The 24,422-nt window shown below is 41.7% G+C and overlaps 1 protein-coding gene across 4 annotated transcripts in view; it reads left to right on the top strand.

Annotated features, from left to right (window-relative positions):
- The window catches only part of GLI3 (GLI family zinc finger 3), a 495,436-nt gene that overhangs the window by 319,069 nt on the left and 151,945 nt on the right, over window positions 1-24,422 (top strand). For 3 of the 4 annotated variants that reach the window (XM_087916967.1, XM_087916969.1, XM_087916970.1), the window contains one exon: window positions 15,324-15,470. In XM_087916967.1, coding sequence (XP_087773093.1) covers window positions 15,324-15,470 — 147 coding nt within the window. The remainder of the gene's footprint in view (window positions 1-15,323; window positions 15,471-24,422) is intronic. The other variant, XM_087916968.1, reaches the window with a different exon arrangement.

Below are 24,422 nucleotides of genomic sequence, written 5' to 3'. Positions count from 1 at the left end.
ACTACAATCACAATTACAATCAAAAATAACCATCAAACCACAGCCACAAACAATTAATATCCCATCAAATAACTCCACCAATAATATTGCCATACTCATCAGAGACATCATGGAATGTGATCAGAAACATCCAAATGCCATCTTATTTGGTCTCGAAGACACCAACGAATCAGACAACATCACCAAAGTTCGCGATGTCATAAGCAACTCAAATACAACAAACATCTCTCCTGAAGGTATCATTGATATCACCAGAGATATCAATGAAGAAGAGATAACCCTGGCTACAAATACAATGACGGCTCTGTGGCCCCAAGATTTTGTAGAGTTGTTTGCAAAAATGAGTCCAGCAAACGTATATTCATTCATACAATAAATGCCATTACAAAATCCAATCCCACCCATAAAAAACTTTGCTCAAGACCAGACTTACCCATACTGCAAAGAATCTGCTTCCGTGAACTCTGCAGAACTCAAAAACCATCTAGACAATGGAGAGAAGGACCTGTACATTGACTACCGTGCTGACTGTATCAAAAGTAAGTCACACAACCCACAACTCCGCATCCAATCCTACCCCAACCAAGCCACCATCGCTCAAAACTAGACACGCATGCCCCTAACTACCTCTATTCCAACTACAACTGGCCTCAAATGCAAGCTACTCAATGCAAGAAGCCTTGTAAATAAAATACCTGAATTTCTCCTCTTACTAAATATGGCTAAATTCGACATTCTATTTGTCTGTGAAACATGGCTCAATGCATCTCTCCCTGACTCCATTACCACAGTAAAAGGCTATCATGTTTACCGATCAGATCGTGAAATCCGTAGAGGTGGTGGTGTTGCTATACAGAGTCCCTGATTATGACATCGAACATTGAAACAAGCTAAATACACTACTAATATGGGCAGCATCCTGCCCACACACTTTTATCTTTCTTGGTGATTTCAATCTGCCTCATATTAACTGGACCCTTAATAAATGTACAACTGAACCCACACATGCAACCTTCTACAATCAGTAACAAATCTCGGACTAGAACAACTAGTAACCAATAACACTAGATTTAATAACTGCCTCAATCTCATCTTCTGCAATAATTTGAATTCAATTTACGGAATACAAATTAAAGAACCCTTTTCCAGCAGTGACTACAACATGATTGACTTTTATCTCAACATACGTCCACACAAAAATCATCACAATGACGAAATCCCCAATTATAACTTCAAAAAAAGGCAACTATGATCTTATAAACAACGATCTCTCGTCCCTTGATTGGCAATTTCTATTCACTGGATGCAATAATGTTGAAGATCATTACAACATATTTTTACTTGAAGTCAAAAGAGTCATCAAACTATATCTGCCAATAACAACTCCCAAAACCAGAAAAAACAAATTACCCATAACAATCAGGAAGCTTCCATCCAAAAAGAAAAACAAGGATTGTACATAGAACAATATCAGACCTCTGAAAAGTATCAGTATGCATATGTACTCAGTACTTGGTTTGGATCTCTTTTGCAGCAATTACTACCTCAGTGCAGCGTGGCATGGAAGCTATCAGCCTGTGGCGCTGCTGAGGTGTTATGGAAGACCACGTTGCTTCAATAGCAGCCTTCAGCTCTTCTACATTGTTTGGTCTCATGTCTCTCATCTTTCTCTTGGCAATGCCCCATAGATTCTCTATGGGGTTCAGGTCAGGTGACTTTGCTGGCCAATCAAGCATAGTAATCCCACGGTCATTGAACCAGGTTTTGGTGCTTTGGGCAGTGTGGGCAGGTGCCAAGTCCTGCTGTAAAATGAAATCAGCATCCCCATAAAGCTCATCTGCGGAAGGAAGCATGAAGTGCTCCAAAATCTCCTGGTAGACAGTTGACCCTGGACTTAATGAAGCACAGTGGACCAACGCCAGCAGATGACATGGCTTTCCAAATCAACACAGACTGTGGAAACTTCACACTGGACTTCAAGCATCTTGCAGTGTGTACTTCTCCATTCTTCCTCCAGACTCTGTGTCCTTGATTTCCAAATGAGATGCAAAAGTTGCTCTCATCAGAAAAGTCCCTACATCTAAAAAACATCAAAAGTTACCTAGGAGCTTGCTCTTCTTCAGACCATCACCTGTGAACTGCCCTTAAATATCACATTTCAATTCTTACTATGTTATGAAGCCCCTGATTATGACATCGAACATGCAAACAAGCTAAATACACTACTAACATGGGCAGCATCCTGCCCACACACTTTTATCTTTCTTGGTGACTTCAATCTACCTCATATTAAACAGACCCTTAACAAATGTACAACTGAACCCAAACATGCAACCTTCTACAATGCAGTAACAAATCTCGGACTAGAACAACTAGTAACCAACAACACTAGACATAGTAACTGCCTCAATCTCATCTTCTGCAATAATTTGAATTCAGTTTACAGAATACAAATTAAAGAACCCTTTTCCAGCAGTGACTACAACATGATTGATTTTTATCTCAACATACGTCCACACAAAAATCATCACAATGATGGAATCCCCAATTATAACTTCAAAAAAGGCAACTATGATCTTATAAACAACGATTTCTCATCCCTTGATTGGCAATTTCTATTCACTGGATGCAATACTGTTGAAGACCATTACAACATATTTTTACTTGAAGTCAAAAGAGTCATCAAACTATATCTGCCAATAACAACTCCCCAAACCAGAAAAAACAAATTACCCACAACAATCAGGAAGTTTCAATCCAAAAAGAGGTCACTTTGGCATAAAAACAAATCTGGTCACGTTGCCAACTTCAAAAGTCGATACAAAAATGTATGTCACCAGATAAAGACTGAATGCACCAATTATCACATTAAACAAGAAGAAAACCTTCTATGCACAAATTCCACCCACACTTTCTACAATTATGTAAACAAAGACTCAAGGTCCATCCCATCCCTGAAAGGACCAAATGGTAAAGACTGCAATGACAACACCATTAAAGCCAACCTCTTTAACACATTCTTTGGCTCAGTATTTGTAAACAACAATGGATCATGCCCAGTATTTCTTAGTCGAACCACAAACTACTACAATGATCCAATACATATCGATTTCACAGAAGACAACATTGAAAAAGCACTATGCAATCTAAAACCATCTCTATCTATTGGACCATATTGGGCCGCACATATTGGAATATGTGCCTACTTCTTAAAAAAGCTATCCACTGCCACAGCCGAACCTCTAAGCATAATCTTTGAAAAATCTTTCAGGACCAGCTCCTTGCCAAACGTATGGTCTCAAACCACGGTCATCTCCATCTTCAAAAAGGGAGAGCCCAGCCTAGTTGAAAATTACAGACCAATCTCTTTATGCTGCGTCACCTGTAAAGTCATGGAATCAATTATTAACCAATCCATTATCCTCCACTTACAGACAAACAACCTAATCTCTAATAAACCATTTGGTTTCAAAAAAAAAATCTATCCTGTAATCTGCAACTCTTACACTGCAAAAACATATGGACTACACAATGCGATCAGAGCAAAGCAATAGATGCAATTTACATAGACTTCTGTAAAGTCTTTGATTCAGTAGTACACAACAAACTATTCCTAAAACTAAAATCTTATGGTATCTCTGGACACATGCATAACTGTATAAAAACATTCCTGTCAAACAGACAACAAATGGTCAAAATTGTAGTGTCCTATCAAATTCTGTACCTGTCAACAGTGGGGTCCCCCAAGGCAGTGTTCTAGGACCAACTCTCTTCATACTCTACATAAATGATCTCTGTGATCATATTAAGAGCAACTGCGTTCTCTTTGCTGATGATATAAAGCTATTCAATTCCACCGACAATACTGCTACCCTTCAAAAAGACCTCGACTATGTATCAGAATGGTCAAACAAATGGCAACTTCAAATCTCAACAAATAAATGCTCTGTCTTACATATTGGCAAAAAAAACAAAAGTCAGAAAATAAAATACAAGCTGAATAGTCAAGACCTTGTTGATGATCCAAACTCTGTCAAGGACCTTGGAGTTCTCATTTCTAATGATCTAAGTGCTAGAGCCCACTGTAACTACATAGCCAAAAAGGCATTAAGAGATGTTAACCTAATCCTACGTAGCTTTTTCTCTGGTAATATCAGAGAAACTAACTAAGCATATAACTAGAGCATATAAAATATTTGCTAGACCAATATTTGAATACAGCTCATCAGTCTGGAACCCGCTTTACGTATCTGATATTAACACAGTTGAGAAAGTCCAGAAATATTTCACAAGAAGTGTTCTCCACTCCTCTACTTGTTGCAGAATACCTTATGCCACCAGACTCGAAATTGTAGACCTAGAAAACCTAGAACTACGCCACCCTCGGTCCAATCTAAGTGTAGTACTGTATATAAAATCATACATTGCAATGTCCTACCTGTCAATGAGTGAATGACTTCAGCTTCAACCACAACAATACAAGAGCACACAATAGATACAAACTCAAGGTAAACTGCACCAAACTTGATTTCAGGAAATACGACTTCAGCAACAGAGTGGTAAATGTCTGGAAATCTCTACCTGATACTGTGGTTCCTTCCCCAAACCCCAAAAACTTTAAGCTTAGACTGTCTACTATTGACCTCACCCCTTTCCTAAGAGGTCTGTAGGGGGTGTGCATAAGTGCACCAACATGCCTATTGTCCCTGTCCCATTGTTTCTTTTTTATTTTTCGTATATGTATCTATTTCATGTATCCATAACTATGTTTATACTCATACCTGTTATCTTATAATTGCTTGACAAAATAAAATAAAATAAATAAATAAAAAAGTAAATATTTCTTTTTGAATGTCAGGTTTCCAAGTGGTGAAACCCATTAAAAAAGAAATAAGCAATGTCCATCTTCCAAAACAAATTTCTTTTATTTAGGTAAGCATGAAATTGGCAAAGTCTGTTGAAATTCTGGATCTGACACAAACCGGAATTATACCACATAATATTGTAAATTAGAAACAGTCACATTCCCCAATAGAATTAAAACAACGTTGCCTGGTGTCTTCAATCTCCACCTCCCGGTCTCAGCAGGGACAGTTTCTGTTCCCACGGGGAGGAAAGTCACCTAGCCAAAACAATCCTCACTATCCAACCCACTCCTCCCACCTTAAGAATATGCTGAACCTGAAACCCTCCCACTTTTATCAGCAAAGAAAAAGAAAGAAAAGGCATATATGATGAGAATATAGAGCTAAATAAAATGGCTAGATATATGTCAATTTTGGGCTCAACAGGCTGTTCCCCCCTCATTTGAAAAGAAACCCCTGCAACAACATAGAATACACAAGGATTGCAATTAGGCTAAACACAATTATAACAATTCTGGCATGGGGACGAATTCTATTCCAGTATTAATCTGGAAAGGGGTTAACCCAGTACAGTATTAATCTGGAAAGGGGTTAACCCAGTACTATGTAGAATTGTGCACATCCCCATGCCTGAATTGCCGAGGGATCCCCCTGTCCATGTCAGTATGTGAATGGATGGACTCCTTAAAGGAGTCATGGGAAAACACAAAAAAAGCCTTGGGGGTGGTAGCATAAATCTACAAGAAGAAAGCTGACAAACATCGCTCACAGCAACTTCAGTTCAAAATGAGGGATAAGGGCTTCCGGTGGTGACTTCCAGCAAGACAGAACAAGGAAACAAGGCTCTGTTATCCCTACCAGATTTCTCTTTCTTGGTGACCCTTAATGGGCATTGTGAGCCCTGGAGAAGTTAGCAAAGGCAGAGAGGAAGCCCTGAAGAAAGCATGGAGAAAGGAGAAAGGCCGTCTCCCACTAGAAGTGGGAGTGAAGGTTTTTTTTTTTTTTTTTAATCCTCTCTGGGCTGACCTCTTTTTTAGACGCTGCTTTATGTCAGGCTACAGAACTTTTCCCATTCAATCAACTAGAACGAACTTCTCAAAATGTATTGAAACATATCAAAAAGGAATCCTTTTATCGAGATGAGACAATTCATGTAGGGATTTAAAAGCAGCATTTAAGGTCTCAGGCATGCAGAGATAGATAAGGGAGTTTAAAACCCTCCCCTTATCTGTACAAAGAGCCAACATGTTAATTCCCCCACCCCCTTTTTAGAACGATCTTTTCCAGAGTTTCCCAGGACACACCTCACTGTGGAATTTTTATGGTCCCTTCATCTCCTGGCTGTCTCTCCCAGAAGTGATAGGTTCCAGCCATCTGGGTTTCATCCCTCCATTGTATCATGTGTAGGTTATACAAATTCAATACAAGATTAAATATATTCATGTTATATCAAGAAGGATTTCTCTAACAGTCTTCCCCCCCCCTTTCTTCTTCCATTGAAGAAATGACAGATACACGGATCTGACAGTTTAGAAATAAGCTACTTTTAGGAAGATATAAAATTTGACAGCCTCTCCTCTCCACAAACAAATTCTTCTTTAAGTGTTAAATGTAATATATGCATTTAAAACTCTCAGCACGTGAACACCTATTTTTGATAATTCCCACAATTAAATTAACATTTAAAAATCAGTATTCTTATGTTGAAAGGCTAGAAAATGCCTTTCTTCTGAGGATTCGGTTTTCCTGCTGGGAGGGCTCCAGTGCAAGGACACAGACAACTGCTTGGAAGCGGGTTCCTTTTATTTTTCAGGAAGGCAAGAGATAGCAAGAAGTCTGCATTCCTGGGGCTAGCTAGCTAACCTTGAATGGTGAATTCCTGGTTCTTTATACCTTTTTCCTCCCTTTGTGTGTGAATGTTCGTTTAGTATTTAATGTTTAGATATTAAAAATCCTGTCAGAGTTTAATTTTGCCAGAAGGCATACTTAGCGAGGTGTGGAAAATAACTCATGGGTGGCTTGATTGCCCTATCGGTTCTTTCTTAATCTCTTACCTTTATAATGTTTTTTTTTCTATTTGTTTCCTGGCAATCTCCTGTCTGTTTCCTATGTAATTTATTCTGTGTCTTTTGTTTGTTTGTTTTGCTGATTGGGCCTGTTTTCTTTTCCTAGCTTTCTTAATTACTTGGCTTTTGTCTAGGGGGCTCCTTTCAATACTTTTTATTAAATTTCTTTTCCTTTGCAAGTTTGTTTTTATGGCTAGCCTGATGTTCCCCTCGCGCTTTTCCTGCTTGGGTGTCACCACTGTCCTGGTGAAGTTCCCTTTCCACAATCCTTCATTTTTTTTTTTTTTAGAGGGCGGTCTCTGATTGAATGTCTGGGTATACTTGGTATTTGTGATCAATCTGGATCATTATCATAGCTGCCTGTCTCCCCTTTAATTTTCTCTTCTGAGAGGGAATACAGGCCTTTAGGCAGCTAAGGCAGGGTGGTATGCATCGACAGAGGCAACACATGAGGGCTCCAAAGACACAAATGGTGACTGTGGTTGTTATAAAGATTTTGAGCCAATGGAAATCTGGCATCCATGAGAAGAGCCATGAAAAGTCCAGGAATGATTGCTCCTGACCAATATTCTGAGATAGCTCTTTCAGGTGGTGGATGTCCCTCCCTACGAGTTCTGAGGTTTCGTCCAGATTGAAGCAACACATCCCTTGGAATGTTTCGCAGCCATAATTATGCTTCAAGAGAAGGAAGTCTATTGCTGCCCAATTCTCCAAGGTGGCTTCTCTGACCTCCCTCAGTTCTCTGTTAAGGGCATCCAGGGCATGGGAGGTCGAATTCAAGCTTTTTTGCCAGGGTACATGCTAGTCTATTCAAATTTTTAGAATTTCGCACTGCCAATCCAGGTACCCCTACCAAGGATATTGCCAATAAGATGTATTCTGTTTTTGTGGGAAGGGAGACTTTGGAATCACAGTCTGAGTCTAGGGTTTGGAGGGCTCTCCTGTGTCGTCTTTGTAAGGATGGCATAAGCATGGTTAACCTTCCCAAGGTGCAGGGGCCATTTGTGGCATTTGCAGGAAGGTATGAGTAGGCTTTTAAGCCACAAAGGAAAAACCATCCTGGTGGGAGCTTCAGGTAACTATATGAAAATGATATGGTCTCTGTATAGTTGCATTTTAGTTCTGTGTTGCTAAGACTGGTGCATTCTGTGACCCTAGGTGTGCTGCACCCAGTGACATTATGATTTCCTCCTGCTAAGCAAACATTAGTGGTGTTGAGTATTTCTCTTGCTAAACATTCCCATATGTTTTCCTTTCTCTGGGATAAGCTTTGGTTCCAGGAACGCAGTTGCTTGTGTTACAAATGTTACAATTTTTACAGTTAATAATACATAGTATATATTGCATTTCATGTTCCCTGCTGTTAGATTCCTTTCTTCCCTTCCTCCCCGCCTCCTCTTTTTTTTTTTTTAAATAGCAATGAAAAAAATATAAAAGGTCAAGTATCAAAAATTATGAGTAAGGTATGGTTAAAGTCCTTTTGTTAAAAAAAATACGATGAAAAAGGTTTTTAAAAAAGGGGAAAAATGGAGGTGAGACAAAAAAATTTAAAAAATAGTTTATAACTCAGCACCTGGGAGCCCAGTTTTGTGTAATGCAACATTTGCACTTGGTTCCTCACAGTGGTGTGGTTCAACAGTGTTGAATAATGCTGCAAGCGTCCATTGATCTGTGTCCCGATCTTTCTTGAGTTTGATGGGTGGGATTGATTGTGGTAGTTTGGCTATGGTCTATGACTGCTGGCTTTGCATGTGTCCAATGTAGCCAAGAGTCTCGTTCTGCAAACCTTTATGGCGGTGTGTGTAGTCAGTAAAACTTGGTAGGGTCCTTTCCACCTGGGTTGTAGAGGGGAGGTTCTGGTGAAGAACTTGATCCACACCCAATCTCCTGGCTCATATGGATGCAGGGCTCTTCCAGGGGTAAGGTCTGTGTCAGCGCATTCTGGGTCCAGAGGGTCTGTAGTCTCTTTTGCAGGGCTGTAAGATAAGAAGAGAGAACCCTATCCCCCCTATCTAAGCAAAGGAAATGAGGATCTAGGCTGAGAATGAGGATCCTAGTAGGGTATGGGGGGGTGACCAAAAAGGATCTCAAAGGGGGGAAATACCTATATCTTGTCTTGGTCTGGTTCTGAAACAAAAGAGGGCAATTGGGAGCACTTGTGGCCAGGAGGTGTGTGTCTCCTGACAGAGTTTGCCCAGTAGGGTCTTCACCTCTTTGTTTGGTCTTTCCATGGCTCCTTTGGTAGCCCCACTTCTGATGCATCCCAGCCCCATAAGGAGGATGGCAGGCTTTTTAAATCTTCATGAAGCCCTGTGTTGCTGGTTATCAGCATGATTGTCTTGTGTGTGCCTTTTCCTGGGATTTCCAATTGCAGCCCCTGTTTGCCATATATTATGGTAGTTCTATTTTACATAGGAGATCTGTTCCTAGTAGAGACAGTGGGGACTGGGGGCAAATAGTAAATGCATGGTCTACTTTGAAAGATCCTAGTTCTACTGGTACGTTGTGGGTAAATTTTACAGAGATTATTCCCCCCCCCCTCCCATTATGCTATCCCGAGCCCCTTCAGCCACTGAAGCTTTATATGGTGGTTCAGTAATGAGGAGGTGGCTCCAGTATCAACTAAGCAATTGTATTTCTTTCCTCCTATAAGAATGGTTACGATGGGTTCCCCTTCTGGGCCATTTTCTAGGGGGATAGCCAGCCCATTAAAGATAGCCATGAATTCAGTGCTTTCATTGTCATGTTCTAGTCAAGAGGGGGGTAAATCTTGTTCTCTCCTTTGCTCCCATTGATGTCTATTGTTATTATTTATTGGAGGAAAGGGAGTGCTGGATGGTGCCTGGTGACTGAAACTTTGTTGCTCGGTGTAATGGACTGGATTATTGGCTGGCCTCATGTTCCTAGGTGGTGAGTGATACCGGTTGCAGGAGGGGTTTGCCTACATTGCCTGCTGAAATGACCTTCCTGTCTGCACCTATAACAATGCTGGCATTTGCCTTGTGACCATCCTGCTTTATCGCAATGCTAGCATTTCTTTGAATTATAGGGGGTTTTACCTGGCGTTTGTCTGGCATCATGTTTCATTACAGCAAACACATTTTTTTAAGTCTTCCTGTCTTTCTATTCATCTCTTTCTATCTTTCTCTTCCTCTTTCAATTTGTCTCTTTGATCATAGACAAAGTTAGCAATCCTGCGCAACTCTGCTATGTCTAAGGTTGGCCAGTTAGAGATGAAGCGGTGGAAATGTTCTTTAATATCTAAGGTGGACTGATCCATGAAGGCTGAAGCTAAAATCCTTTCGTCCTTCAGGCAGCTAAGGTCTAGGTGGGCATATGCAGTAGCTGCTTCTGACAGGCGGACCCAAAAGGCATCAGGGTTTTCCTTTTCCCTTTGTGTTGTTTTTTTTTTGAAATTCAGACTAGTTTAAAAGTTTTTTTTTCTTATTTCCTCTAGAGCTTCTAGTAAAATATCTTTTGCTCTAGTGTATTCATCCCATTGATTGGTATCATTATAGTCCCAGTCAGGGCAATGTACTGGCCCTGCGATGTGGGCTGGGGCTGCCTGACCAGGGATAGTTGGTGGTTTGGCTATTTGGTCTTTTTTTTTTTTCCAAACATTTTTAATAGTTCGTCTTTTCATTAGAAAGACTTGTAACAGCTGAGTCATGTCACCCCAGGATGGATTATGGCTGTCTATGATAGATTTCCGGTTTTAATAACTGTTTGAGGATCAGCCCTGAAAGCTGGGGGTATCCTTTTTCCAGATGACTAGGTCAGAGGCAGAGAAGGGAGTGTGGGTAAAAACATATTCTAATTGTCCCCTATTTCTGCCTGGCACTGGCTTGCTTAAAAGGGGAGCCATAATCTGTGCCTCAGTATTCCCTTCCTGAAATGGGTTTCAGGCTTTTCCTTATTTTTTTCTCGGTCAGGTCTTTGGTCCTAATAATTTCAGCCCAGCAGTACCAATAGGGTATTTGGCTGGGCTTAATGCATGTTCTAAGTGCTTTCAGGGTTTTATAATCTAAAGTACCGCTATCAGGCCAAATTTGTCTACCCATGTCATCTCGCAATAAAGCCCACTTTTTGCAAATTCTTTTGCTTCCTTTTATTCATTCCAGTTAGGACAGGCACTTGCCTTTCGTCCCAAGCCTCAAGTAATTTATCCAAGGGGGTCTCTTCCATTGCCCTCGAGCTACAACTTCCCATATTCCCTACCTGATGTGGTGATTACTTTGGTTTAGCCGCGCTCCCGCCGTCAGTTTTCAGACAAAAAAGGTCTGGAAAGGACTCCGGTTTCCCTACACACCGCCGTCAGTTTTAAGACCCCCCCTAAAAAACGGGGATCTTGGAGGACCATCTGCCCCCTAGCAGCCCGGTATGGGCCCCTTCCTACACTCCGCCGTCAGCTTTCAGATCTCCCTTAAAGATGGGGATCTGGAAGGACCTGCTCTGCTTTGTAAGGCAAACTATTTCCAATTTTGTTTGCCAGCAGCCAGTACGGCCCCTTCTAAATGCACAGGGCTTTACTTATGGATGCACTGGGACTATTTATTCTGCTTTCTATTTATTTCCCAACACCAGTTCCTTTCTCAGCCCACTCAGTTTTTCTTACGTCCTTCAGAAGGACTCACACTCTGTGATCACCCCTTGCGTTCCCAAATCCAGCCAGTCACGGCTTGTTGGAGCTAGCAGCTGGCTGGGATGCGGCTGGCAATCACAGAGGAGGTGAGGTCCCACTGTTTCGCAGAGAAAAACCCACAATCACACACCTGATACACTCCACGCTTCCTCTCCCTCCCTAGTAAGATTATAAATTGTAAGCGGTACTCACCTGCTTTCAAGCAGCTGTTGAGCAGAAAAGCCCAAGGACTCCCTTTACTACCCTTATGCCTTCCGGGCTGGGTCCGTGGATGTTTTCCCTGGACAAAGAAGGTCCATGCCGGCTGGGTTTGGATTTGCGGGCCCGGTCCGGTGGCAGGGTTGGCTGGAAAACCTTCATGGTCGCCAATTGTTGAAAGGCTAGAAAATGCCTTTCTTCTGAGGATTCGGTTTTCCTGCTGGGAGGGCTCCGGTGCAAGGACACAGACAACTGCTTGGAAGCGGGTTCCTTTTATTTTTCAGGAAGGCAAGAGATAGCAAGAAGTCTGCGTTCCTGGGGCTAGCTAGCTAACCTTGAATGGTGAATTCCTGGTTCTTTATACCTTTTTCCTCCCTTTGTGTGTGAATGTTCGTTTAGTATTTAATGTTTAATGTTTAGATATTAAAAATCCTGTCAGAGTTTAATTTTTGCCAGAAGGCATACTTAGCGAGGTGTGGAAAATAACTCTGCGGGTTGGCTTGATTGCCCTATCGGTTCTTTCTTAATCTCTTACCTTTATAATGGTTTTTTTTTTCTATTTGTTTCCTGGCAATCTCCTGTCTGTTTCCTATGTAATTTATTCTGTGTCTTTTGTTTGTTTGTTTTGCTGATTGGGCCTGTTTTCTTTTCCTAGCTTTCTTAATTACTTGGCTTTTGTCTAGGGGGCTCCTTTCAATACTTTTTATTAAATTTCTTTTCCTATGCAAGTTTGTTTTTATGGCTAGCCTGATGTTCCCCTCACGCTTTTCCTGCTTGGGTGTCACCACTGTCCTGGTGAAGTTCCCTTTCCACACTTAATTTCAACCTATGCTTCTCAAATTGAAGTTCAATACATGCTTTGTAAATTAACAGTGTTTACTTATACTAGACTACATTTGGGGTTCCAGGAAAAAAATTGAATTATGTCCTTCAAGCTTCAAGAAAAAAAAATAGCCTTTGCTACTTTATAAAAATAGTTCCAGTGGACAGAAAAATATTAGTTTAGTGATTGTATTCCATTCCAACAACTAGGTCATTTAGCACAATGATTGCTAAGCAAACATGTGACACATATGCACATGGGTGAGGGGCTTTTAAGATCAGTGGTTGCTGGTGTCTCATTCAGATAAAATTTTCTGTGCCTAACAAATTGCTTATTTTTTGCCCCATCATAGGAAAGGGTGTTTGCTTAAATAAGCTATCTTTTCGTACACTATTTTTCTCTGTAATGCATGTATAAAAACTGAAGATTAACAAATTTAACTCTGTGACCATAATTAGATGATTAACAATGAGTTATAGATCATGGCTTTTGCTGTTAGAAGCCCCTGAGTAAATGTGAAGAAAAAAAAAAAACCTTACTAGAACAGCTGAACTTTATCTGAGCTTGATCAGTCACTTTAATTGTTGGCAGGTATGTACCATCAGTTTCAATGTAATTATTAATTATGAACACAGTGACATCTCTACTTATAGGAGAGTATTCTAGTTTTTTAATGTTATTTCCCCCCTAAAAGATTTCAGTTTGTTTTTCAACTGAATTGTGCAGCTTACATTTTATATTAAAGATGGAAAGAATTCTGAAGTGATTCATCTTGATGTGACTTTTTCACATCTCAAACCTGGCATTTTAATAGGGGTATATATACTCTCTGTGTGTATTTTATATAGAAAATTGCATCTACAGGTATGTATGTATATGTATAGAAAATTGCATCATTGAATTAAATCATTTTTGTTGCATTGTTCAATTATGCCTGATTTACATGGAGACTATTAGACCACTAAAATTAATGAAATAAAAGTTGTTGTTCATTGCAAAGTCATGTCCGACCCATCGCAACACCTTGGACAACATTTCTTCAGGCCTTCCTGTCCTCCACCATTCTCCAGAGTCCATTTAGTCACATCTACTACTTCAGTGACTGCATCCATCCATCTCATTCTCTGTCATCCCATTCTTTTTTTTGCCAGCTTTAGGCTCTTCTCCAGTAAGTCTTTCCTTCTCATTAGGTGGCCAAAGCATTTGAGTTTCATCTTCAGGATCTGGCTTTCTAAAGAGCAGTTTATCTCCTCTAGGACTGACCAGTTTGACTGCCTTGCAGTCCAAGGGACTCGCAGGAGTATTCTCCAGCACCATAGTTAAAAGGCCTCAGTTCTTTGGCACTCAGTCTTTCTTATGGTCCAATTTTCACAGCCATACATTGCAATTGGGAAAACCATAGCCTTGACTATACATACTTCTTTTGGCAGAGATACAAGTTAGCATTAATTATTTAGTTAAATAGATTTCATTGGAATTAAATATAACTAATACTTTTGACCAAGGTTATATAGGATATTATGCATTAATAGTATATTAAAAATACATAGCAAGTCATCAGAACCTGCATAATATTTCAAATGGTTGGTTGGTTGATAGGTAGGTAGATAGATTTGTCAGTATATAAGAAATTATGATCTGGGATAGCCATAAGAATAGGGAGCCTGTTATATTTGTCACAGTGGTCCAGACCAGACATAGCTTGTGCAATAAGCATCTTAAGTCGCTTTACTACTACACCAACGTAATTGTATTGAATGGGTGTAAAAAGGATTTTCAGATATTTGAAGGAAACTGTGAATTTAGGTCTTCAAATACAGGTCTCTAAAAAATTGAAGTTGAAATGTTATGTTGACAGTCAATATACCAATGATGTAAAAAACAGAATGTCCAATTCTGGGGTTGTGGTATTATTTGGAGGGGCTTTAATTGTTTGGAAGTCCAGAAAACAAACAACTATATCCATTTCTACTGCAGAGGCAGAATTTATTACTCTGTCTGAACTTTGTTCAGAGGAAACTTGGTACGTACAGCTGTTAAAGGATTTAAACATAAAAGTAAATGAAGCTGTAACGGTGTTTGAGGATAATGCTGCTTGCATTAAAATGGCAACAGGTGACAGAGTAAATAATAGAAGCAAGCATGTGGATATTAAATATTGTAATGTAAGAGAAGCCATTAAATGTAAATTAATTAGCTTGCTTCACTGTTCTTCAGAAGACAATCTGGCAGATATAATGACCAAGCCATTGGATGGAGTGCACCATGGGAAGAATATTAAGTTATTTGGTTTTAAGTCTATTCCAGTCATAAAGGGAGTATCAGTGTATAAGAAATTATGAGTTGGGATAGCCGTAACAACAAGTCAGCTAATGGTGAATGTTTGGTGACTATGAAACAGAATCTGTTGTGAGCCGTTTGAGGTGGCTCAGAGCCTGGATGTGGCTTAGCTTAACCGATCTGTATATATATATATAAGCATTTGTTTGTCCTTATATTCTAGCTACTGAATTCTGGGTTCTGCTCTGTGCTACTGCTTCTTGTCCTTATACTTGCTACCATGTTGCAAAAGCTGTATGGGTATTGTATGCATGCATCATGCTTTATATTATTGTCTATAAATAAATCCTGCTGAATTATTTACTTGTGTGCTGGTTGGATTGCTGCAAACTCTAGCAAGACTCATGTTTCTAATGTCATTAAATTATGCTTTTAATGTCCTACTTTAGCTCCACATGCAGGAGTTAGTCCAGCAGAATACTACCATCAGATGGCTTTACTGGCAGGCCAGCGCAGCCCATATGCAGACATCATTCCTTCAGCTGCCACAGCAGGAGCAGGTGCTTTTCATATGGAATATCTCCACGCTATGGATAGTAAGTAATACAACTGTAGCCAAAAAAATTAAATGAGGCCTCTAGTATTGTTGGGGTAAAAAAAAATCTTACTGTACAATTCACTATATAATAAAGTTTATATGAAAATTAATTAAAAGGTCATTAAATAAGGCTACCAGATTTGGAGTGGAAAGATCCAGACAAGCAGAAAATGGCAATAAAGGGTTAGAGTTTTCTGCATCTTTTAACTGCCATCTATTTTCTGGATTTTGCATCCCAGGTATATTCATTAAATATTGTTATTATGAATTAAGTACTTTTAAACAACTGTTTGAAGTATTTCACAACAGGGTATGTTTGTTATCTTTAGTAATGATAATATTATCTTTAAGACATTTATCAAAAAGGGAGCTCAGATGTTTTAGTAGAATATATTACACTTTAAAGGGTTTGTGAGCAAAACATCTACTTTTTACTCCAAGATATTTATTTAAATTTATTTAATTTATATTAATTTATTGTAAAGCATGAAATGGAAGCTGACATAATAATCAGTCTTTTCACCCTTGCATTTCATACATATATAGATATGCATATTATATTTATGCAGGGACAAAGAAATATTGGAGTAGGATTCATATTGTAATACAGAACATTTGTAAAATGAATATAAACATAAAACAAGAAACTTTTCTTTGGGGTTTAATAAAAAAAACTTGAGGGGAAAAATAGGAACTTTAATGGTATTTATATTGATGGCAACAAGATTACTTTATGCATAAAAATGGAAGGATGCTTCAATCCCCGGAGTTGATAAATGGTTGCAAAAATGTAATGATGTAATTAGCAAAAGTAGCTAAATTGACACCTTTGATAAAAGAAAATCACAAATACCTTTGTTTGTACTTGGAAACTGCTTTTGGATCTTGTGCTTGAGGTGGAAAAAAATGAAACTTTGATTTTGGTTTTTACTGGTTGGATAGATCTGCTATAGAAATGGCTAGTTTATACCACTATGTAAAAGTAAAAAATTGAGATTTGATGCTACTTCTTATTCTACTGCATGAAAGGGACTTCTCTACATTTTTCTCTTCTCTTTTCCCTTCCGTACTTTTCCTATTAGTTGCTTATTTTCATAGTTTATTTATCGTCTTCCTTAGAAAATAAGACAGGGCCTTATTTATTTTAGACCCCTGAAAAAAACAACTAGGTCGTCTTTTTGAAGGGTGTCTTAATTTCCCATCCACCTGCCTCGCCCAGCCACTGGGCTGCTTCTGTCTGAAGGAATGCCCCACATGCCTTGCCTCTCCAACGGGCCCCTTCTTTAGCAGCTGAAAGTGCCCCATGCGCCCCTTCGCCTCTCCACTGAGCCACTTCTGTAGCAGCCAAATGGAACTATTCAACAAGCTTAGCACAATCTGAGGGAAGAATGGCAGGCAAGAAAATTCCCCTTCCCCATTTTCCTCCCTATTCACCAAAAAGCCTCAATTCCAAAACTTCAGCGTTCGGAATGGAGGGTTTTTGGCAAACGGGAGGAAAATGGGGAGGGGGGATTTCCTGTCTGTCATCTATTTCTCAAGCTCCCTCTCCCTCCCTATTTTTCTGCCTTTCACAAAAACGGCTCCACTCCGAGCCTTCAGCATATCCCAGGACCCTGCAAGGCTTTTGTAGCATTCAGGCAAGCGGAAGCTTTGACGTTCGTCACATCAGCGTAGCCTCTTCGAGCAGGATTCTGCAAGGATTTCTGTGCCGCCACTTGCATGCACAATGCTACAAGCCTCGCAGTGTCATGGGATACGCTGAAGGCTCAGAATGGAGCCTTTTCACAAATGACAGGAAAATGGGGAGGGGAATTTTCCTGCCTGTCATCCTATTCCTCAAGCTCCTTCTCCTTCTGCATTTTCCTGCCTTTCACAAAAACAGCTCTACTCCGAGCCTTCAGCATATCCCAGGACCCTGCAAGGCTTGTTGTTGCATTGTGCGTGTGAGTGATGGCATTGCTGTGAGGTTCGTCACATCGGCGCAGTCTCTTCAAGCAGGACCCTGCAAGGATTGCTGTGCCATTGTGTGTGCAAGCGGCAGCACTGCTGCAAGTTTGGATACACTGATGCAGCTGCTCATGGTAGGATGCCAGCTGCACCAGTGTGATGAAGCTCATGAAGGTGCTGCCATTGATGAGTGCAATGCCAAAAAAAACCTTGCAGGGTCCTGCTCTAAGAGGAATGGATAACAGGCAGGAAAATTCCCCTCCCCATTTTCCTGCCTTTCACGAAAACGGCTCCACTCCAAGCCTTCAGTGTATCCCAGGATTGCAACGCAGAAGGCTTCATTCCGAATCTTCAGCATTGCAATCCTGGGATACACTGAAGGCTCGGAATGCCTCTGCTTCAGCGCAAAATGACTTTCGCCCCTCTCTGTAGCCCGACACTTGCCCCCTCCACCATTCCCGTGCGGCCACTTGGGCTGGCCATGGCCATCCCCCAGGATTATTTTCCGGGCAGAGGTAATATTAGGCCCACCCCCAAAAAAATTAGGATGGGCTTATTACTGGGGTGGGTTGTGTTTTCTGAGAAACATGGTATAAACTAATAAAAAAGAAATAAATTTAACAAATGTATGCAGAGGATGTTAACCATTTCAATTACATTTTGGGAGTTATGCATGTCATTTTGATGAAAATAAGGTATCATAGTGTATCTACTGTCAAATATTCACCTTGTGAAAACATGTCCAAGAGCAACATTTACAACCTATCATTTCATCATTATGCACCTCAGAGCACTATACAGTTGCAGCTCTGTGGTGCAATGGATGATATGCTGCCACTAATCCCCTCGGGTATTTGTTGCTGTCACTCTGTCATGCTAAATTTCCTTGTCTTGAACATGACCAAACTGACTCCTTGATGTTGTCCTGAGCTGTTATTGAACTATTTATTTGTTACTCTATGTCTGCTCTTGAGGCATATCCTCTGCATTACATTAGTATCAAAACCTGATTTTTTAGCATCTACCTCACCCTCATCCTGGCCTTTCACCTGACTGAAGAAATCATTCCCTGGTCCTTCATAAGACAATGTGTGTGAAGTCATGATAGATATAGGGTGGTTTATGTATTTTAGAAACAAACCAATCATCAAACAAAGAAATAAACGTGGAAGAGAATATCTAGAAATTTGTTGAGAGCCATAAAACTACTCAATTTCTCACTATACATCTTTATAACAAATTGGTGAAGCAGCCAATACTAGAAACTTAATATTTGATGTCCAAAATCTTCAGGAAGTTAATCAGTTCAATCTTTTTTTTTATCAGACACAATCTCTAACAGGAAATTGTCACTACAATTGTGACTGGAATCTCAATTGTTGAGGAAGCAGACTTTAAGCAAGGTATCTTGTCACTGCTTCGCTCAGTGACCATAATCTTGGCACTCCTGGTTGTGGTTGTTAAATGACCTTGTGGTTTAAGTGGATGAAGTCCCAGGTAAGGAGTGTGGGTTGTCTCACAGAGATGGAATAGATCCTGGGAGGTCCAGTATACATTGCATGTGAATGTCTCTTTGCTCATGAGCTACAATCCTCTCTGCTGAAATTGTCAGTAATACACCCATTGCAAACAGAGCTCCAAGGCAAGTTGATTCCTCAAAGCACGGTTTTATTTGGAGATATCATCTTGACATGACCATGAGAGTTCCTACATTTTCTACCTCATTAAAAACTGAAAGTTTCCTGTTCTCCCAAACAATAAATCACATTGTCCAATCTGGATACTGGCTGGTTACTTGTTACTTTTCTCCTCCTCCCCTTCTGGCTAGCCAGCAGTTGGAATGTCCTCGGCTCATAAGAGAACTATTTTGCTTGATCCACAAAACACCAGTCATCTCTACACCCCCCTCAATTCTCAGCTGTGTCAAATCTGAAGCCATGCGAAGAAAAATGTCTATAGAAAAAGCTACAGAAAAGAAAACAGCCCCAGCCAGATCAGCTTCAGGATTGACAGGCTGCCCCCTCAGTTGAAGAAACCCTCCTGCAAGAGAGAGACAGAGCACAGTGAAGTTAGTTGAGCACTCCTCCTAACCACCTCTCCCTCCCACAAGAGGTCTTTTTGGCTTTTGGGGGTACTTGGCATGGAATTGCTTCACTAGTCTTTCTGCATTCACCTTCCAACTCTTCACCCAGGTGGCCTCAGAAAGAGGGTATCCCGCCCAGTGCACTAAATACTGCAACTGACCCCTATGTACTCTCGAGTCTAGGATTTTCTTTATTTCACAATGCATTCAACTTTCAATTACAAGTGGCTTAGGTGTTGCTCAATCTATTGATCTAATTTGAGAACTTACTATCAGCTTTAATAGACTACTGTGGAAAACCAGATGCACTTTCCCTAGCAATCGGGGAAGCCTAAGTTGTACAGTAACCAGGTTAATGACTTTTACTATGGGGAAACGTCCTACAAACTTCAGATCAAGCTTCTTAGAAGCTAGTTTCAATTTTAAGTACTTTGTAGACAAATAGACCCTATCCTCCACCTTAAATTGCAGCTGGAGATAATGGTGCTTTTTGGATTGCTTTTTATGGGTTTTTGACGCCTCTCTTAGGGCTTGCTTGGTATTTTCCCATGCTTTTTTTAGTGACTCCATATACTGTGCTAGCAACATAGAGGAGGGTGACTCCCTGGGGAATTCAGGCATGGGGACAAATTCCATGCCAATGGTGACTTGAAAAGGAGTCAGGCTGGTGCTACTGTGCATCACATTGTTCTAGGCCACCTCAGCAAAGGGCAGCAAATCTGCCCAGTCTGTTTGCTGATAATCAACATAGCACCTCAAATATTGCTCCACCGCAGCATTCACGCATTCCACAGCCCATTAGTGCTTGGATAAAATGCCAAACTAAACCCTTGTGAAGACCCAGTGGACCTCATGAATTCCCTCCAGAACTTAGCAGTGAACTGGACCCTCCTGTCAGAGATGATACTGTGGGGGACACCATGAACCTATAGATATGCTTTATAAACAGTTTGGCCAGCTTCCGTGCTGACGGAAGCTCTGGGCAAGCTATAAAATGGGCTTACTTTGAGAACAAATGTATCATGGTCCAAATGACTGTACTCCCCGTACTCTCAGGGAGCTTGACAATGAAGTCCATAGCTATTTCTTCCCAAAGTCTGGACGGATCTCTCACTTGCTAGAGTAGCCCTGGGGATTTCCCTGGCCTTTTCTTCATGGCTGCACAAGTGGCACAACGCTTAACATTGTCTCAAATGTCCTTCTTCACCTTCAGCCACCAAAGTTGCCTTCTGGCCAAATGCAGGTTTTCAAATAGCCGAAGTCCCCCACTTGCTTGGAATCATGACTCTTCTGGAGGACATGAAGCCATATGCTGCTGGGCACATACAATTCAGAGCCTTTCCAGGCTAGCCCATCTTTGTTGTCTTTGTACCATGAGTCTGCTGGCAATTCTTTAAAGCATTTGGGGCTAAAAGCTTTTGGGTCATTCCCCCCATCTGTGGTTCTGTTACTTAGCCTGTCCTCTGGTTGTGGCTTGTGAGCAGGTTGGGAGGGGGAATCAAAGTGTAGACCACTTCTTCATGATTACTATTGTATCGTGGCTTAATCAACAAGGCATCTGCCAGGAGGTTTTCTCTCCAGGGATGTATTTCAGCTTGAAATTGAATCACTTGAAGTACTGCGCCCAATGGACCTGATTTGGGGAGAGTTTTCAGGGGGGGTGTTAAGTGCTTCTAGGTTCTTGTGGTCAGTCAGTACTTCAAAACACATGTAGAAAGTGTCTCCAGGTTAGCAGGGCACATCGGACCACATAGGCTTCTTTGTCCCACACCACCCACCTCTGTTCAATTTCAGTCAGTTTTTTGGAGGTGTAAGCGCAGGGCTGTAGGTTACCTACTGTGATTCTCTGAAGGAGAACTGCTACGGTGGTCAAATCACTGGCATCGGCTTGAACTACGAAGAACTGTTCTGGATCAGAGTGCTTGAGGATTGACTTTTTGGCGAACAACCTCTTTAGGTCCTCAATTGCCTGCTAGCATTGTAGGATCCACTTTAGGGGTTGGCTTGGCCATGGTTGTTGAGCCTCCCCCAGTCTTTAACAATTTGTTGATGGACAGAGTAATCTCCGCAAAAGAAGGGATGAACTGCCAGTAGATGTTAGCAAACCCCAGGAAGCTTTGCAGTTGTTTTCGTATATGTGAAGGTTGCCAGTCTAAAACTGCTTTAACTTTATCCAGATCCAATTCTACATCCTTGTTTGTCACTTGGTAACCCAGATAGTTTATGCTGGTCTTGTGGAATTCGCATTATGACAGCTTCACATACAGTTTGGTCACAAGGAGTTTCTTCAACATCTGATATACTAGATTCGCATGTTCTTCTAAGGTCTCAATGAAGATAACGTCATCTAAGTACATGAGGACTCTCTTACACTCTCATTTATTAGTTGCATGAAGACTGCAGGGGTTCCTTGCAAACCAAAAGGCATCACTTTGAATTGAAAACTCCAGAAGGGGCAATTGAAGGCAGTTTTCCACTCAACCCCTTTTATTGATTCTCACCTAGTAGTATGCCTCTTGTAGGTCCAACTTGGTAAACACCTTCCCCTTAGCCAGGTGGGCCAACATGTTTTTCTCATGCATAAAGCATTAATTCCTCTGAAATCTACATAGAGCCTCATTGAGACATCCTTTTCTCTTTAAAGAGGACCGGGGGGGCACTCTAGACTTAGCGGGTTGGATAAATCCACGGGCAAGATTGGTGTTGATGTACTCTCTTAGTTCTCTCATCTCTTTTGGGGTCATGGATAACATCTTTGGCTTGGGTACTTTAGCCCCTGGTATGAATTCTATAGCACAGTCTGTGGAACAGTGAGGGGTAGCACATTGCATTCCTCCTGTCCCAGAATTCTTTAGGGATCGGGGGATACTGCTCCCAGTATCCCTGTCTGTGAAGTGGTAGCAGCTTTCTTGCTTCAATTAACACCATTGTGTTGTTGGCAGCCCCTCCTCCAGCAATCTTTGAAGGAGGGAGAGGACTTATCCCCAGCTTCCTGTAGTCACCTTCCCACAAGATGATGGGGCCTCATTTGTTCAGCCAAGTCAGGCCTGGAATCACTGCTTCTCTCATTTTAGGTGCCACTACAAAGTGGCTAAGTTGCTAGTGCCAGCCCATGTCTAACTTTACAGGTTTGGTGAGGAGCATGGCAGGAGCCCCATCAATGATTCATTGACCTGTTCAAATCGTATGGTCATTGTCTTTGTCCTGATCCCCCGCTTCAGGACCATAGGGTAGGTTGATCAGAAGTGGGTGAGTCCATGTCTATGATCATGTCCACTTGCCCCATGTGGCCCTGTCTTTGGTGCTACTATTCTTGACTGGATGGTGAATGGGCAGACAGCTTCACTTACCACTGGGTCATCCTCACCTTTGTCATTGCTGTCATAGGCCATCAGCATTTGGGGGCCCTGGGCAGGAGTTATCTCCTCCCCAGTTGGAGGAGGGGACACCTTAATGGCCTGCTGGGCAAATTTTCCCCTTTCCATAGCCTTCTGCAGGGGTTTCTTTGCCTTGGCTGGCTCATGGGTCCTTACCCTTAGTTGGGAGGCTGGAGCCAGGCAGTGTGCCTGGTGACCTTGGCGACTGCAGCAGAGGCATTTGGCAGCTGTGCTGAGGCCTCTCTAGGTGGTTCTTAAGATTCCAGAGTTGTTGTTGGCTGAGCAAGCATCTCTTCAGTTAGCTCTTAATCAGCGAAGGTGCTGCAGGATGAGGGATTTAAAGAATTGGTACAGGGGGTTGTGGTGGTTCTGGGGTAGATACCCAATGTGCCTGGACCCAACTGTAACTGGGGCAGTAAACCCCAACCATTCCAACTGGAGTTTCAGAATGCTTCTTCTGCAGCATCTCGGCAGGCTTCGTCCAGTCTCTCAAGGCTCATCTGATTGAGCCCCTCTGGCACTTCTTCCAAGACCTGGCAGCGTAATGTCATCTGAAATCCCCAGGTTCTTGACTCATCCAGGCCCAGCAGGGTCCCTGTTCTCATTTGAGTGGCAGTGGTGACTGACTCATCATCACCACCAGTCCCTCACTGGCCCTCCTCCACCAGCACAGGTCCCCAGTAGCCAGCCATTCAATGTGGATTTCAGCCAGGTGCCCACCAGCTGGATGGCCTCAGTTGCTGCTTCCGCCACCCATTGGGTCTCTGAGGGAGTCTCTCCAGGAGGCCACCACAGTAACCATCCACTTCATCCCCCTTTTTCTCCATTCTGCCATCTTCCCTAAGTCTTCCTGCTCCCTGGGTGAACCAGGTGAGCAGCCGGGGCTCGGGGCCACAGAGAGCGCCTCCAGTTGGAGCAAAGAATCTTGGGAGAGTTGGTTTAATGTCAGGTTTCCAATTGCAAACAAACTTCAAGGCAGGTTGATTCCTCAAAGAACAGTTTTATTTGGAGATATCATCTTGGCATGACTGGTGGAAAACCAACACATTTTCTACCTAATTAAAAAGTAAAACTTTCCTGGACTTCCGGGGTTACATTACAATGGCTCGGACATAGGAACGGCTCCACTCTGAATGTCTGATTTTTCCGCATCTGATGTCCGACGAAGCGACGGAGGACCTGGAGAGGTCTGCAATAGACCTCCGAGAGTAGTGGGTGGAAGTGTGATCCCCCGCTCTTGTAAGAGAAACCCCTTCCTAACAGACAGGAAGCAGCAGGTGAAGCTAGGTGGAATCACATCCGATACCTGTACAATCAGCACAGGGACCCCCCAAGGCTGTGTGCTATCTCCACTTCTCCCTATATACCAATGACCGCATCTCAAAACGATCCATCTGTTAAAATACTGAAGTTTGCTGATGACACAACAGTGATTGATCTCATTCGAGACAACGATGAATCTGCATACAGACAGGAGGTTATACAACTGGCCTCGGAACTATCTAGAACTGAACACACTCAAAACCGTAGAAATGGTGGTAGA

The sequence above is a fragment of the Pseudonaja textilis genome, chromosome Z, assembly GCF_049901715.1.
Source record: "Pseudonaja textilis isolate UNSWEBS1 chromosome Z, rPseTex1.2, whole genome shotgun sequence".
Taxonomy (NCBI): Eukaryota; Metazoa; Chordata; class Lepidosauria; order Squamata; family Elapidae; genus Pseudonaja; species Pseudonaja textilis.
Note: the sequence above shows the minus strand (reverse complement) of the source record. Positions and strands in the feature narration are given on the sequence as shown.